Below are 17513 nucleotides of genomic sequence, written 5' to 3'. Positions count from 1 at the left end.
CCACCACTTTTGATGGTACTATCATGACTTTTATGGAACAAGAACTAGCTATACAATAATTAAATATTTCCAAAAAACTTGTTTCTGTTTTGTTTTTTTTATACTAGGTCATACAGGGAAATTATTGTCCTTCCTTTTTTAGACTTTGCATAATAATAGTTTGCAGTCCTTAGATTTGGATTTTACAGTCATCACAGTGATTAAGTATCTATCCATCTAAAAAACTGAAGATAATTCTTTGCTACTAAATACACAGGCAAATTTCCTGATTCATATGTTTCCTATTATGCTGCATTTCAGTGGGAGGTGTCCTGCAAGGCAGAAGCTGACTTTTATAAAAATGTGTTCAGAAGATAGATTAACAAGTTATGAAACATCACATTCTTGTAAAGATGTGGAAATTGTGGAAAAAGATTTAGAAAAGCAAAGTAGCAAAGTGTTGTTTTACAGGACAAAAACAATCATTTTTTTTATCTAAATGCCTTCTGATGAAGGACTGTAGTGGCCTGTTTCTGTTTTGGCCACTGTATCACTGAAAACCATCTGTGTGTTGAAAGCAAAGTCCAGTAAATCAAGACGTGTATTTACTCCAGACTGCAACGTGTTGAAAAAAGTAGAGCCAAGCTGTCAGAGTAAATCTTTATTCTGTTTGGGAAAATGTGGCCCAGCCTTTTAGAGAATAAATACAGGATACAGGCATCCTTGGCAGCGGACCTGTACCTGAGTACACTCCTGGCTGCGATGAAGCAGAAATCAATATCAAACAAATTCAGCAAACAGATAAAAACAAAGACAAGAAGAGAGAAGCTATGACCAGTGGAATTAATGTTTAACAATTTTCTTATTCACCTAAAAGAAAATAATTGTAGAAATGAAATTAGTCTTCATTGTCTCAATCCTATACAATATACAGATATGCAAACACAGCTGAACTGACCAGCTTTTCATAAATCAAGTTGAATCAAACACTTGCTCCTGCTGGTGAACTAACACCATTTGTATTAGTGGCTGGTGTAGCAGAGGTGCATACTGGATTGACCCACATGCACCAGCATAGACATTGTAATAAGCACTGCAGGTTTGTGGTTCTTTCTAGTTCAAATTTACAGCAAATACATGATGTCATTCAATCAATACAAGGCACTTAACAGGTGCACGGTGTCACCGCTTTTCTAGAGAAACGGTTTCAGTATACACAGAGTTTGGCTTTTATCTTTTCATCGGCAAAATTATAAATATCATTCAGCATAAGATTAAAATATGCACCAATCAATGATGCTGAGAGGGTTTCCTTGATTCTTGTAACCACACAAATGTTCATGATGTTTTTTTACCCCACAGTTACTCCCAGTACAACAGCAGCACTTCAGACACCTTTTCAAATCTCTTTTACGATGCTAACAGAGATTCACTATAACAAATGTGTGTGCATGTCCACCCACAAACTCACCTCCTCTCTCTCTCTCTCTCTCTCTCAGACACACACACACACAAACACACACTGTATACACACCAGTATTCCAGATCCTAGAAGTATTTTGCAAGAGTTTTAAGCCCATTATCGATGTTTAAGTTAAGGTTTCAGACTCACATTCTTTGCTCAGATGCTGTAACTGCATAGACATAAATGAAGTGAAACCCATTTTTTGCATGATAAAGTCTTCAGTAGCAGGTTTGCATATATCAACAGCCACAAATACATTTCACAAATTTCTTGGCAATATAAAACATCTAAATGCCAGACCAGTGGATATCACAGTTGGTACAGTAGTGTAAGGCTTTCATTTCTTGTAATTTATAGTTTATGTCAGTGAGTCAAACTGGCAACCCTGCTTTACCAAACTGGCAGTCCTGACTAAAAAGCCCAAGGAAAAAACTGACATATCTTGTCTTCAAGCTAAAATAATACGGACAAACTTCTTGTGTTACGTTCAGGGCTACACTACAGCATCTCAATACCAGTTAACATTAACACTGGTTTTGTCCAGATCTAGACTACGGAGACAAGTAGATATTTGGTTCAGGTCTTCATCCTCTTTATTGGTGGTATACAGGTGAGGAAGGATGTATCAAAGGTAAAAATGAGTACTATTTAAACCCCTCCCACGCGCTCTCTGACACAATCCCTCTGCTCATCCTACTGATGCCGGCCAGCTTGACTTTGGCACGGGCTGTCCACCTGACGGCAGCCGTGGAATCCGACAGGTTAGCATAGCGGGAGGAGTCCTCTTCCAGACCCCGGCCCGCCCAGGAGGCCAATTCCAACGGGAGGCCTAAAGAGTCGGGGAAAGACACCGGTGAGTCCCCTTTCTGGCTCTTGTCCTCTGGAGCTTCGTCAGTCATAGTCTCATTTAAGTTGTTGAGGTGAGGCGGCTCCCAGCCCTCCATCTTCTCCAGTTTTTTGGTGGGTGAGATTTGCCTCATTGTCATGGTAACACTTTCCCAAAAACAGAGGCCCTTCTCTGGCTTGTCCTTCTTTTCTTTCTCCTTCTCATCATCCTTGATTTTCTTGTGAGACCTTTAGAGAAACACAGAAAGAAGATTAGAGGTACAAACGTGAAAGCTACAGTTGCACAAAATTTCACACAATTGTTACTGGAGTCTAACTTGACCACTCACATCTTAACTATAAATAGACCATTGGCTGGGTGGGGAACGGGTGTGTATCAGACATCTTAACACTGCAGAGTGGAACTTTCTCCATACAGTGAGCCATTATATGGGAATTCCCGGTTGTTTGTGACAAGAGAGGTGATTAATTTAGGTTTTCCTCTTCATACATGTTCCACTTCCTCAAGGGGTCTGAAAGTTAATAACTGCTGGCAAACCTCTGCCTTACATATAAACAAATACAAGTAGCTGGACGTGACTCCATTATTTTTTGTCAAGTTTGTAAATATTTGCAGCACACACTTGACCAGTAATGGCCACTGAGTATATCTTCGTTAACATGATGTAAACAAGGAAGAGTCTGTGCAGGTTAGGGTTCCACTGATTTGCAAGCTGTAGTGACACATTAATACTTCAGCACAAAGTTGCATACAGTAATACTGGAGCTAGTGCTGTTAAAAAGTAATCAAAACCTTTCACTTACACTATTTTCAGGCCAAGTTTGCAAACTGAGATGTTAAAATAAGTGATTTTACTGTAATTTCACACTGAAACACAAAAGGATTAACTTCCATTGAGTGAGTTAGCTGGGTGACCTGTTCAGGGAACTATTTGAGATGCACTTATTGGCTTCATTAGTAGAGGACATCACCTAAATGGTGGCCGATATTTAATATTTAGCCCAATATCTAAATTTTTTATTGATTGGCTTCTAAAAGCAAGCAGACATATGTGTAGTTAGATCTTTTATTTAAGTAAATGTAGCCATACCTCAGTGTGAGAATACTGCATTCGAGTAATTAAAATCCTGCCTTAAAAATGTTAAGTAAAAATACTGATGAGCAGGCTAATAGTTAGTTTATGGTGCAGCTTAACCACTATGAACTACTACTACTACTATATAGTTAAAGAAAGTTTAATGTATACCATTGCATAATATCATCTTCCTCACGTTTAGCATGTAAAAACACAGTGAAGTAATGTACTGTATATTATATAGCTAACAAGTCAATGCACTGACGTAAAAAGTATATCATTTTACTCAATGTAGTGGATTGGTAACAAAATTGAAATGCTCAAGTAAAGTGCAAATACCTCAAAATTGTATTTAAGTACAGTACTTGAGTAAATAGTTACTTTCCACCTCTGATTAAATGGTAGGAGGTTTTGTAATGATAAAGTTAGACTGTGGTGCTACGGCTGAGTTATCATGTGTGTAACCTCACCCTCTGCGGTCAGCCAGCTTGACTCCGGTCAATAAGAAGTGCTCATCGTCTTTGGAGGAGAACATCTTCTTCTCCCGCCTCTCTTTCTTGGACATGATCTTCTTCACCTTGGCCTCCTGACAGAAACCAGCAGACAAGAGCATTGGATTTTGAGTTGTGGAGCTGAAATGAATAACCTCATCTGTTGCATGTTAGCTTGTTATCTCTGATGCCTGTTTGTAAGTGATTTATTCTCCCTGAAGAGAGTGATTTCACAAAGTCAACTTTATGGAAATTTAGAGAAACAGCTTGTACAGATTGATGGACGTGCATTTTTGAAATTCTGTTATGGGCTTCACTGGCTCTGAATTCCCAAACTGAATATTCATCTATCATCCATATATACACGACCTTTTAAAAAGGAATCACAAAGGTAGAAAAAGAGCTTTTTCTGCAACACCAATCATATTTTAAGGAATTTGTATGACATTTCAGAAATACACTTTCTTCCCTAGAGTTAGATGGGAATATTCATAATACTCTCATAAAAGTAACACTCATGTTTGTATGGTTAATATTAAACTCGCCATTAACTGGTTAGCTTAGCTGAGCATCAGGACTGGCAGCAGGGGGAAACAGCTAGTTTGGCTCTGCCCAATGCTAACAAAATCAGTCTACAAGCACCTCTAAAGCTCACTAGCTTCTTATAATTTGTTTGTTTCACCCTCCTGTTGTCCTTGGGTCAATTTTGACCTGGGAGGACAACAGGTGTCATTATGTGCTGTCATCAAAAAAATTGAAATGGTATCTGTGGAAAACTGAAGCATAAAAATTATATGTTGTGGTTTTGGACTATTTCTCAGCTGAAGTTACTGCTGGTAGGTAGATTTTGTTACAGACAGAGCTAGGCTAGCTGTTTCACCCTGTTTAAAGTTGTGTCTTTGTGCTAACAAGCTGCAGGTGGTAGCTTCATATTTAGCATGCAGACATGTGGCATCAATCTTCCTATTTATCTCTCCACAAAAAAAACAGTGGGCATGTTTCCCAAATTGTCAAACTGTTCCATTAAGATCATAACACTATAACCAACTAGACAGGGCAACTTTCTTATTGCTGCTGATCAAAAACATTATAAATTCCAGTTCAGTGTTAGAGACAGAGAGAGAGAGAAAGAGCTTGAGTGGCACTGACTTGGCAGCAATGTGCGCCACATTCCAGTGGAAGACCCTCCACTCCCTCTGAAACCCCCCCCCAGACTCCCACATCACATCAGAATTCCTCCCTGCCCTCACAGCTTTCCCCCGAGCGCAGATACCGCCCTCCTCAGCGATAATGGAACAAACTTTTGGCTCTGTTTCTCTCCGTGCCTGGGAAGAATTCCCAATGTCAACTGTCAAGGTCATAACGTTTACTCCTACTTGCATCTGTGCCTGCCTTTGCTTTACTGTTATCAAAACATTCTCAATTCTCATTTGACCCTTGCGACCCCTTTAGTGTGCTTCTTTTGTTTCTATATTTTACCTATGAAGGAGCTGTGCTGTGTGCATGATACGTTTAATCTCTCCTGTTTCATTCTCTGTGTTGCGAGACCAGAGGATGTGACAGCAGCTACAACAAGCAAACAACTAGCTGGACATGAAAGCAGTCGTCTCTCAAACCAAACAGGAACACATACAATAAGATCTGTCACTAGGTCTGAGATCAAGCTTCAGAATGTCAGTTTAGATAACATGAACTTTTACAGAACAGTTTGTCCTACGGGTATATAGGCTTCACAAGCTCTCTATTATCTAACGCACACATGAGAATACTCATGATCCCACACATGAGCTCTTCCCATATTCAAAACTATGTGACATGTGATGGATTTGTACTTAGCCTAACTTTGGTGTCTACAGGGGCAGGCACTGCTGCTGATAAGTGAAAAATCAAATGTTCTGCTCTTCACCTCTCATCACTAACATGCCTGAGTTTGCCTGCCAGTTTCTTGAAGTTTATTATCATCAGAAATATTTGGAAAATGATATATCAATCATCTCAACACCATGTATCCACTTTGACTCTCTTTCTACATCTCTCCTCGCTCTGCTTCTTGTTTCCTGTGTGCCGTCAAGTGTAAACCATTGATCAGATCAGATTTGCTGTAGTTTTGTTGAAAAGAAACTAGAAATGCCAAAAGAGATTGAGAATATGTGTGTGTGTGTGCATGTATCTAAATTCCAGCTTTATATGTGTATGCATGCATGTGTGCACATACAGAGGCCTGCCTACTCACTATTCTCTTCAGCATTAACCTCCGGCCCTCTAGATCCAAAGCAGCTCAGTGCCCAGTAATCTCTCTGGCCAAGAAGTAGGTAAACCAAGCAGCTCACTGAGCTCGCTGTGTGAGGGGAGCGCCACAGCTTTACTTACAGCTCCATGCCTGGCAGAACAATAGAGCTCCTATTGGACCAAATTTTTCCATCCATACCTCAGAGATTAAAACCGAGAGATTAAACAGGCATTTTGGAAATATTGTACGAACTGCACATATTAGATATAATAATTTCATAATAAGACAGCAATCAAGTCATTGTTTAGCTTCAGGTATTGATGGCTCTGCATGGGTTCATGAGTTCAGGTTTATCCAAGGCTTTTGTTGCCTTTCATCTCTTACCTGTTTCTCTCTGCTATATGTTATTTTTAAGGGCTGCTACTAACAATTATTTTCAGTATTGATTCATCTGTAAATTATTTTTGTCTATAAAGTGTTTTTAAAAATTCCTCAAAATATTCAAGTTACAACATTTTATAGACCAAACAATTAATGGAGAAAATAAATGACAGATTCATCGATAATGAAAATAATCATGGGTGCAGCCCTACAAATGATAATCCAAATTATTTGGCAATTAATTTCCTGTTCTGCTGATGAAAAAATCAAGTAATTGACTTCTTGTTTTCAGCACCACTTTGTATACAGCAGACTCTCCATTAAACAGATGATCACAAATATGTTTAATTTTGCTTCAAAATGACAAATCCACTATTTACAAAATGACAGGCACTGTGCCTGATTGGCCGTTGTCATGGAATGGACACCCATGGTAGCACAGTATATAAAGTAAGTAAGGAGTCCCTTTAGGGCTGCGCATAAAATTCATAATTTTCTGAGCGCAGAATCATGAATGTTTTGCTTAAGAAATTTCATTAGAGAGAAATGGATAAACAGTCCCTCTGTTAGTCCATTGAAGGGAAAGGTAAGGACTCCATGTCTACTTTGTGTGTCCTAATATGAGCATAAAACAACCGACGGTGGAAGAATTGTAGCCTTCCACAGTGTCAGAGCAGTCTGTGGCTATTTTCAGCCTTGTTTTTCTTCCACAGTGATTGTTCCCTTCCAAATAGCCAAGCTCCTCGAAAGAATGCTGCATTTCCTTCCCTTCTCCAGCACAGCCACCCCTATACTCACAAACAGGACAGGTCATGAAATATGTCCTGTGAACTAAGTCATCTACAGTAGATATACATACAGTAGGCAGCCAGCCAGAGTACAAAGACAATACACTGTGTGTGTGTTTGTGTGTTTATGTGTGAAGTTTGCACTCAAGCTTGACACGTTCAGAAGAGTTCAAACACGACCACACCTTTGAGTAAAGACTTGTTGTCAACATAGATCAGGAGATACATATATATCTCTCATGAACAAAGACACAGCACATAATCTCATCCACACACACATTGTAGGACTGTGTACAGCTGCAGATAAAGTTGCCCTCATTGACACAGGACACTTTACTTAAACCCACATCATGAAACCGTTTTAGCATTTATGAGATGTTCCCCACTAGACTCACTTTGGCCCTTACCCTAATTTACACTTGATAATGCAAACCTTTTGCCAATAAGGACAAAAATGACCAAACATTAAAGATATACTCCCTGAATATTGCTTTGGAACTCATCTGTGTTGAGTTTCAAACCATTAATCGTCAGCTGGGGAGAAATTTGGGGATTCAGGATTGGGTCACACCAGCTATTCATACATAAATCCATCACTACGTGTGTGTGTGTCCTTCCTTCATTATTAGTAATTACTAGCTATTTTCAAACAAGTGGTTTACTAAATGCACCATTAAAAACATAAAAAATGTTTTAGTCAGTAAAGACTTTAATAATGTGGAAATTGGTTGCTAGGAAATGTAGTGTTGTCTTATCAAGACCAATCAGCAATGTTAACAGGAAGTCATCAACATAAATGTCAAATACAGTTTTAGAAAGCAAAACAGTAACTTAATTTGACTTTTTTTCTACCCATATATGTGTACATGGAGAAATATGTGTGTTTTAGTATTAGTGTAGTCATTAGAATGAGCCAGAAACAACCAATTACACTAAACTAACCGAATATATTTGGTCATTCAGTCCAACATTACAGGTGTTTTTGGAATTTGAGGTATTTATGTTGTTTTAGTGAAATGTAATTCAAAGTTTCTCCAGTTTACATCGTTATTAAACAGCATTTTAATCAAGTGTCAAGTCAGAACATTTCACTGCCTCTTTTACCCTTCAGTCTAATCAGGTAATGTATTAGCAAGCTCACATTAACTTTGTTATGTGGTTCAATTAGCTACGTAACAAATACACCTGACAGTTACTAGGTGTAAATACTAAAATATTCTCATATAAGAACTGTTCTGTGTGGTACAAGCCATTTTAATATGGTGATACTTGAATCTCCACTCAGTTAATACTCACATTATAACTACCCTGTTCCAGAGCAGCAGTTGGGTGCTTTAACAACTGTATAACTTAAACCATACAATTTAGGGTTTATTACAACTCAGGCCCTATTTTTGTAGTTTTGGCCATCATTTCTATCAGTTTTGATAACATTCTACTTAAAGTAATTGCTGAGATCTGGAGACAGAGTGACATCTCTACAACAATGCATGACGCAGCAAGAAACACAAGAGGTAGGATGATCTGACAGGTTGTAAGCAAACCTACAGTTTAGCTAGATGACTGTATCTAAACCACTTTATTTGGTGCTAAAGTGGGCCAACCTGAAATGTCAGTAATAACAACTCATTGCACAGGAAAACTGCACATACAACCAGAGAAAGTACACTAGGTCAAAGCAGAACCAGGAAATCAGTCTGTAAACTATGATTGATTGAACTATGATTGATTACTACAGACAGGTTTTGTAATACTTTTATCATTCGCTTTCCTTTTCCCCTCTGGATAACCTGGGGGTTTGTTTAAAACCTGTATGATTGTTTGACGGCTCATTTTTCTTGTCCTGCTGGACTTTTAGCCATGTTGTTGTATCCCCAGATCTCAGCAAACAACTTGGTGTATATTATTAATACTGATAGGAATGATGGCCAAAGCTACAAATATAAGACCCAATTTTAGATAAACCAGATAATTGTTTAACCCTTTAACCTCAAACTGCAGTAATCCTAACTCAAACATTAACACGAGAAAATCCACTGAAGGACGAATCAAAATGACTCCACAGTTCCAAACGGGATAAAAAAGGAAGGACAAGAACACACCCACACAACAAGACAGTTTCCCAGTGATAAGGTAAAAGATTAGACCAGGAATGATGACTGAAGGCTGGCATGTTTACAGATAAACACTGCAGCCTCAGCAGTCTTCTGCTTTACCTCAGCTGCACCTTGTGATCATCTGGCACGAACAAACAGCCTGCAAGAGTAGGCATTTTTTCATAGTTCTAAGAACTGTTGGAGGAACTACCCCCTTTTTTATTGTGTTTGCACTGCAGGAACTCGGAACGGTCATAGTTCTGCCGTTTTGAGGGACTTTTTTAGCTCCTACTTCACGGTAGGTAGTCTCCCAGCACAAGATCAACCTTGAGTTACATAAGTATCCAGTGGTCCAGACGCAAGTGTATGTTGACTGGTCAAAAACATGAGCTAATACAGCAATTGCCATTTTTATATATTTACATACAGTATACATATTTTCGTCTCCTCTCCAACTCTGGTATTATCATGAAACCCACGACACACAACAAACACACAGCTCTGATCACAGCTTCCTCCATCTTGTTGTTGTTGTATTTCACACAAAAGTAACGTTGTTATAACAACCGCCGGCCGGCTTACATCACTTCAGCGTTCTTATTGGCGGTGTGAATGGAAACAGAAAAAAAAGCCCTTGAAGGTATGTAGTTCTCGGGGGAGCTCCCGCATGGGTAGTTCCTCCCAGGGAGACCAGAATTCTCTGTGTGCGTGTGTGTGTGTGTGTGTGTGTGTGTGTGTGTGTATATGTGTAAATTGGGGATGCTGAGGTCAATTAAAGGATATGAGCGCTGTTAGTGACATAAGATTGACTCTCTTAGGGTTACACAACCATGAGTGTGATGACATAAGTCTGATATTATGAACATCTGCACGTGTGTGTACAGTCAAATGTGTGACAAGATAAATGCAGGTTGGGCGAGTGCGGAGCCTTTCTTGACAGGATAACTGTCAGAGGTAAAGCTGTGTAAACTGAGTATAAGTTGGGAAGCAGATAGTATGTCTGTGTCTGTGTTACATCCAAATAGTTGTGAAGTTGTGCTGTTTACCTTGGACACTGCTGTGACGGCTTCCTCCTCCTCTTCCTCTCCTTCTATGTCTTTGTCCTAAGACACACACACACACACACAGAAACCAGCGGTGAGTTAACACAAATAGCAACCCCCCCAACACAAACACACACACACACCATCCACAGTTTGCAGCAGGGATGCTGTGTGTGTGTGTGTGTGTGTGTGTGTGGAGTGGGTGCAGACCTTCCTGTAAAAGAGAGAGGGCAGCCTTTTTGTAGAGCTGTAACATAAACATACTGTGTTTGGAGGGTGAGATGGAGGGATGGATGGAGGACTGAGGAAGAAGAGGAGGAAGCTAAGAGGGTACATTTAAACAAAAGAGAGAGAGAAAAAAAACATGACCTATTGCTTTAACAGTGCACACAACAACATTTGGGTATATAAGGCAGAGCTATTTTGGATCCATTGTGCTTCAAGCTTTATTTTTCCATTTTCAGTATATCCTTTGTATAATATTTGTGTTATTGTCTTTCTTATTTTATGTTGAGGAACTGTTGATAACTGTTGTACGTCTAATATTACGACAATGATGACAATGATAAATATATAAACAAATAAATGAAAAAAAAAGCTTTTTTCCCACAATAACCCGTCGGAGAGGTGTATGGAGGCAGTTACACATGAAAAAAGACTATGGAAACAGAAATAAAGTGCGCAGCAAAACGTGTTCCTGGGTCATCAACAAATACAATAAGTATGTAAATAAATATCCAAATATAAAAAAGAGCAAACAAGCACACTCTGGTAGATATTCATTTGTTACTTATAAGTAAAGCCATTATTTTTTAGTGACATTGATATTCTTCATGTTGAATGTTTTTTTTTTTAATTTAACAGTGCTTGGATTAATCCAATAGTATCATTTATCTAATGTGTGTCTCTCATTGTCAAAACCAAGACAAACTAGCATATAATAATACTATAATGATACTTGTCACCTTGATCTTGTGTCAAATATAAAGCACACCTTCTTGGGACAAAGTCCTGTAAATATCTCTGACTTGAACTGTGATTATGACTACTACACCTAAATTTAGACAGATTAGTTTTCAAAAAATCAGTCTTTAACAACTTAATCACACTGTTATTACACAGGATTTAACCTCATCATGCCAATCCTGAAGAACCATATTCTTGAGTCTTAGTTTAAACAGACCTTTAATGTCCACAATGATGCCATAACAATGATAAGCTATTCATTCAGAATGCTTTTAACCACAGAAATACATTTTGACTGATATTTACTGTGGTCACAGACTTGTAATTTGCCTTTGAAGACTTAGACTTGACTTGCACTTGCCCTGAAAAAATAAATCATGAGAAGAGGGCAGCAAGAAGTCATCAGACATGCAGCTGAGCCTGAGATTACTGAAGTGGAGCCAGAAATCCTGTAAAATGATCAAAGCTGTAAGAACCTCTAACATCTAACAACTACATGAGAGAGGGAGAGAGAGAGAGAGAGAGAGAGAAATGGTGGTTGGACATGTCTGAGCAAAGTCTGCTGGGCCTCTGCCACCTGAGCGGATCAAAGACGCACACTGACAAACACTCACACATACTGATTGCTGACTACTGTTAGAGCATAAAAGCATTAACAACATGGAACAGAGGGAGAGAGTGAGCGCAGGCGAGGGGGGAGAGAGAGAGAGTGGTGTTTCGGAAAATGCTCCTCACAACAGAAAGCAAGAGGTCTGCTTTCGCACCTCAGGGGGCTGTTCTTTTTTTCACTTTCTGTCTCTTTCTCTTTCTGTGTGTGTGTGTGTGTGTGTGTGTAAATTTTAGCACAGTGTTGTCTTTAGAAAAGCCAGATTACTAGGCAATAAAGACGCCCAGTGAATTTCAATACTAAAGAACCAACAGAAGTTTCAAAAAGCCCTCACACATCAACAATACTCCAAAGCCAGTGGCTCAGAAAGTGTTTCTGCCTACAGTACTACACTTTTTTTTACTTTTATTTATCCTTTATTTAGCCAGGAAGGTCCCATTGAGATACAGGGTCTCTTCTTCCAGGGAGTCCTGGTCAAGGCAGCAGCATAAGCAGTAACCCTTAATATATTTAAAGGAATAGTTCAACATAAATATGAAGCGAGCAGCCAGGTAGCTTAGCTTTGTATAAAGACTGGAAACAGGGCTCTTGCTATTGTTGCTCCTTATTTACACAATGTAAGCAGAATGGCAAGAATGGGAAGACTTCCTGTTATTCCGACTTGGGAGTGTTAAGACATTTTTCCAAGATGGTTACCCCCAAACCGGAGTCTGATGTGACCACTATTCCCCACTCAGCCACTCATAATTATGGTTTGAACAGTATGACGTGAATGTTCTGTCAAAAGGTAAGAAAATTCACCTATCAGCATCTCTAAAGCCCACTAATATAACACCTTACATCTCATTTGTTGTTGTGAAAACGAGAAGCTGTGGCTTGACAGGGGTTTATGTGCTGTGAGTATTTCTTGGCTGGGAACAGTGACTTGATGGACCCTTTGGCTGTGTATTTTCAGAGGGAAGTAGCTAAAGCCAAAGTCACTAGATGTCGCTAGATGATGTCACACAGTAATTTGCATATCTGTGACACCATAACGTAATTACATATACAAAATTTTCAAAAAATCGAAGTAAAGCTTCTTGCTTTTTGCTAATGATATAGCTATTCTATCATTTTTTCAAGCAGCTATATCCTCAATATCCATCTAAATCTACATCTGATATTAAAAAACTATTTTATGCAGGCTGTCACTTAGCGAGAAAGTCGTTAAGTTGGCAATGAGCGGACTAAACTAAGCTAAGATAAGCTAAGCTAACCATCGATTGACTATTTAACACACAAATATGAGGGTGGGATTGAAGTGTATTTATCAAAATTTTTAACTATTTCTTTAAATGTAAAGAGGCTTCACACAAACCCTTTTTATTTTGGCATGAAGTCCTGTGATGATTTGGTTTTAACTTTTTGAGACAAAACTTTACCCTCTTCACTTCAACAAAGACCTCAGCTTTATCTGTCTTTTCCTCGTTGCCGCTAATGATTTATACGTGAGGCCGTCTGAAGTTTCTGCTCCAACCTGATCTGTACTCTCCTGATCCAGTTTCAAAAACAGCGGAATTACAGTGGTGTTATTGATGTATTCAGGTGTGCTATCGCTTTAAGCCATAGACAAACAGGCACACGACACACATGTCCCGCAAACTCACAGCTGCCTCTTTCAGCCTGTTGAACTTCAATCGTGGGTAAGAAAGCAAAGCTGCGGCACAGGGCCTGTAGTCACCCTAGAGTGCTGCAGAGGGAGGACGATATTGACTTCAAATCCTGTATTCTCTCTCCTCCCCCCTTTCCTCTCCCTCTTTTCCTCTGTGTCTGTGGATGGATTATCCCTTTCTACTTGTCTGTCTCCACCTGTCTGCCTGCTGCTCTCTGCCTGTGTCTCTCTCTAAGGGAAAAGTTTCAATTCACTTTATAGGCATGACATGTAAATCCATCTGTTCTGCCATAAAGCAGAAAAAGAGACAACAGTGAGTACAACATGCAAAAGACAAAGACAACTTGATTATGTGCCTACAGCGTTACTACAAGAGTCGGACAAAGCAGCAGTTGTGGCCTAGAAGATGGACAAGCAGCTCATGGTAAGAAAGTTGTCAGATGGATCCTCGAACCACCGACATAAATGCGCATGGGGAAAGTGAAAGAGCAGGTCTTGAGGTGCCCTTGAGCAATGCTGTGAATCCCTGACAGCTATATTGGAGTGGCACAGTAGCCAACAGATCAGACTGTGGTTGTTCTGGGCTTCCAGGTGTGAATGTTTTTTTTTTGGGAGATCCAGTGAAACTTGCTTAGATAAATAAAGGTTAAAACCTAAGAATTTATTACAGTATAATAGAGCGTAGTGTTGAATCAACAGCTGTCTGACTCATCTCCACAAAATGTTATACAGTAAGCTTAACAAGTCTTAATTTGTATTGCAGGGCCATTGTGTTAATTGCATTAAGGTTCTTCATTTAGATGCCACTAACTAAATCTTACACACTGGTCCTTTAAATTTCTCCGGTAGCTTTAGTTGAGTAAATATTTCTTCAATTCAGGCCAACGTGGTTGGTGATCTTTGGAGATCCAATACAGTTTCAAAAGAGTTTATTGTGATTAGTTAACTCTCTCTCATGAAGTACATCAGACAGTGTAGCTGCTTCGGATTGAATAAGGGGAAATGGACTGCATGTCCAGACTGTGTTTTCATAACATTTATCCTGGTTTCATCCTGTATCACTGCTGCCTCTTCACTGTGTTTACGACATTTTATGATACAACCCCTGACCCCTGGATGTACTTTATTGCCATGGCAACATGGGGAGACCTCCCTGATGACTTTCCCAGGAATCTGGAGTAGAATCCACTGCTCTGATCTCAGATCAGTTCTTAGAGCCCAAGTAGTCCTGGGTACCACTGGGAACAGAGTCACAAACTGAACTCAGACCAGCTCTTCAGCGGTAAAGGCCACATGCATCGGTTCCCAGGCTGGGAGTTAGGAATAGGCAATAAACCCATCCAAGGGTCACAGATCTCGACATTATCACAACAACAGATGAAAAATGCTGGGAAATGGTGTTGTTTGATCTTCTCAATTGCCAACAAAATGACACATATATACATCCAGTGTTGTGTGGTAGCACTGGATTCACAAGGACTGAATAAAATCAAAAATGTATTGTTTATCACACATTCAAAATACTCTACAGTAAACAATTTACTTTTTTAAATCTCTGAACTGATTAAACAGCACTATCCTCTCTGTTTAACCTCTCATTTATTTTTACTTTTTATAAACTATCTGACATGCTTATCTGTAGTTTTACAAAATCTACTTAATTAACAAATTGCTACATTAGTATACCTATACCTATATACCTATACGTATCTTCAATTTATTGATTTACAAAACACACTTGAAACTTTTAAGGTTCAGGGAAGTAAAACCAAAAAGCAACATAACTCTTTCTATATAAGCCTCAATTCATTGCACAGTTTTAGGTGTTTATATTATATATATGGTGAATTGATAAAACACCAAAAACAAAGTAGCTGATAGCAAATTATTTTGACTCTAGTTTGACTTTCACCTCAGTAGCGTAAAGATACTGTTACTCTCCTTGATGCTGATTTTTAGTTGCTATGTCTATCCAAAATACTGGGGTAAGAAACTTCTCCACATTATGTCTATTTTAGGATCTGACTAGTGGAGCGTCAGCACCTGAGACTCCGTTTGAATCCTATCAATAACCTGATCCAGGCTACATAGGAAAGGATACTTCTGTAAAGATGTTCAGGAAATAAACATGTCAGTTTGCTATTTTTTTACGCAGCCAGGACTGCCGCATGCCTTTTGACTTCAGTGTGTGTGTGTGTGTTATCATGGATTCTCCCCTAATGACCCCCAACACCTTGACAGAGCCCAGCTGCTTGCAAGTGCTGATATGGAGGCTTTCAGACCTCACACACTGTTGCTCACCTGACTGAGTCTGTAGATAGGAGTCAATGAGAGTCTATTGTTTCATTTGACAGAAGATTGATTCAAATGAGTCACCGAAAAGAACCACATAAACACATCAAAGATACAATCTGTTCCTCCTTTAAATAATAAGTGCTGTCTGTCTGTCACAAACTCTATTATAATGAGTGATTCAAAGTTGACAATTTTGAGATTAAAATTGTTCTTACTGTGCTTTAATCATGTTATTTATATGTTTTTACAGTTTCCACCTAAATGTCTTAGGATTGTTATTGTTCTTTCTTGAACCTTCAGCCTTTTCTGTCAATTTCCTCCTCATCTGACATGACACCTGAGTGCGAGCACAGCACTTGTCCTCCTCTTCTTCCTCCCTCTGCTTCATTACAATGTGAAGTAAACTGCATGAGATCTGTTTAGTCTGGGCCACTTCCGTAGCAAATTGTCATAAAAATTACAAGAATAAGTGTAGAGTAGTAGTACAGAACTGGATTTGAGCCCAATTTACGATCATTTCTAATTCTAATGTTTTCAGGGTTTATTGATTTATTATTTATTCAGTTTATTATAATAATTTACGTGTTGATCCACTGTAAAAATATCCATCTAAACAAATTGTTTAAGTTGATTTAGTAGACAGAAGTCTTAAAAAGAAAAGCTCTCATACAATGGTTTTTGGCTCAACTTTGTTGTTAAGCCTCTTGTACAGCCTCCTTCTCATACACTTGTTTCTAGAAAAAAAAATCTGTAACAAGGGAAGCTCAACAAGTGTAATAATGCATTTTAGTAGAATTATTCATTATTATTATGCCAGTTTAAACACCAAACATTACTGTCATTGTTTGCACTAAATAGCGTTGTTTGAGTTTCCTTTCCATCCGTCTCATTACCTTGTAGGAGTGATGATAGTGCCAGGACATGTCGTCTTCTTCTGACGCATAATCCACCAGCACTTTACTCTTGCTTTTCTTAAACATAACTCCACTTGTCGTTCAAACAAGCCGTCTTGGTCTTTTGAAAAAAGTTGTCAACTTCACCCCCCAAAAAATCTCAAGTTTCTTCCCGAGCAGTTTGGTCTGTTTAGTGGAGAGATCGCAGCGACGCACCGGCGCACCGCGTTCTGCTGTTTTGGTGATTTCTGCAGCAGCGAGAGGAGGTTTTCTCCCAAACAGTTTATTCATTCATAGAGATGCCAGGAGCTGGAAGGTTCGAGCTTTTTTTTTTTTTTTTAATGACGCTTACTATTCGTTTCGTAACTCTTTGGCGCACGTTTGGTGCGTTTTTACGCAGGCTCGACCACCTGGACCTCAAACTCCTCCCATATCCCCCCTACCCCGGTTCCTTGAAGTTGCCATGGCAGAGGGAGGAGGAGGAGGAGGAGGGGTCGCACCTCTCATCTTTGGCCAATGCAAGCATAGAGCTACGCATTCATGCAGAAATAATTTTCACATTCTTAATGAACAGGAGACTGTAAAAACACGGAAACGGATATTTGGAAACATTTAACCTCTTCAGTTCCCAGACACTCAAAATATACAAATACATGAGTCTGTTTTGTGTTTGAAATATATTAAACTGTATATTTAGAACAATTCA

General features: G+C 39.1%; 1 protein-coding gene across 1 annotated transcript; it reads right to left on the bottom strand.

Moving 5' to 3' along the window:
• Positions 1 to 627: 627 nt before the first annotated feature.
• si:ch211-225h24.2 lies at positions 628 to 17264 on the bottom strand. The gene is made up of 4 exons (XM_042391191.1): positions 16808 to 17264; positions 10399 to 10455; positions 3837 to 3952; positions 628 to 2518 (listed from the first exon to the last, which is right to left on the bottom strand). Exons 1-4 carry the CDS (start codon positions 16892 to 16894, stop codon positions 2089 to 2091), a joined length of 690 nt encoding a protein of 229 aa, XP_042247125.1. The 5' UTR covers positions 16895 to 17264; the 3' UTR covers positions 628 to 2088.
• Positions 17265 to 17513: the final 249 nt, after the last annotated feature.

This window comes from Thunnus maccoyii, chromosome 17 (assembly GCF_910596095.1).
Source record: "Thunnus maccoyii chromosome 17, fThuMac1.1, whole genome shotgun sequence".
Classification (NCBI taxonomy): domain Eukaryota; kingdom Metazoa; phylum Chordata; class Actinopteri; order Scombriformes; family Scombridae; genus Thunnus; species Thunnus maccoyii.
The sequence above is the reverse complement of the archived record's forward strand: the minus strand, read 5'-3'. Positions and strand labels throughout refer to the sequence as shown.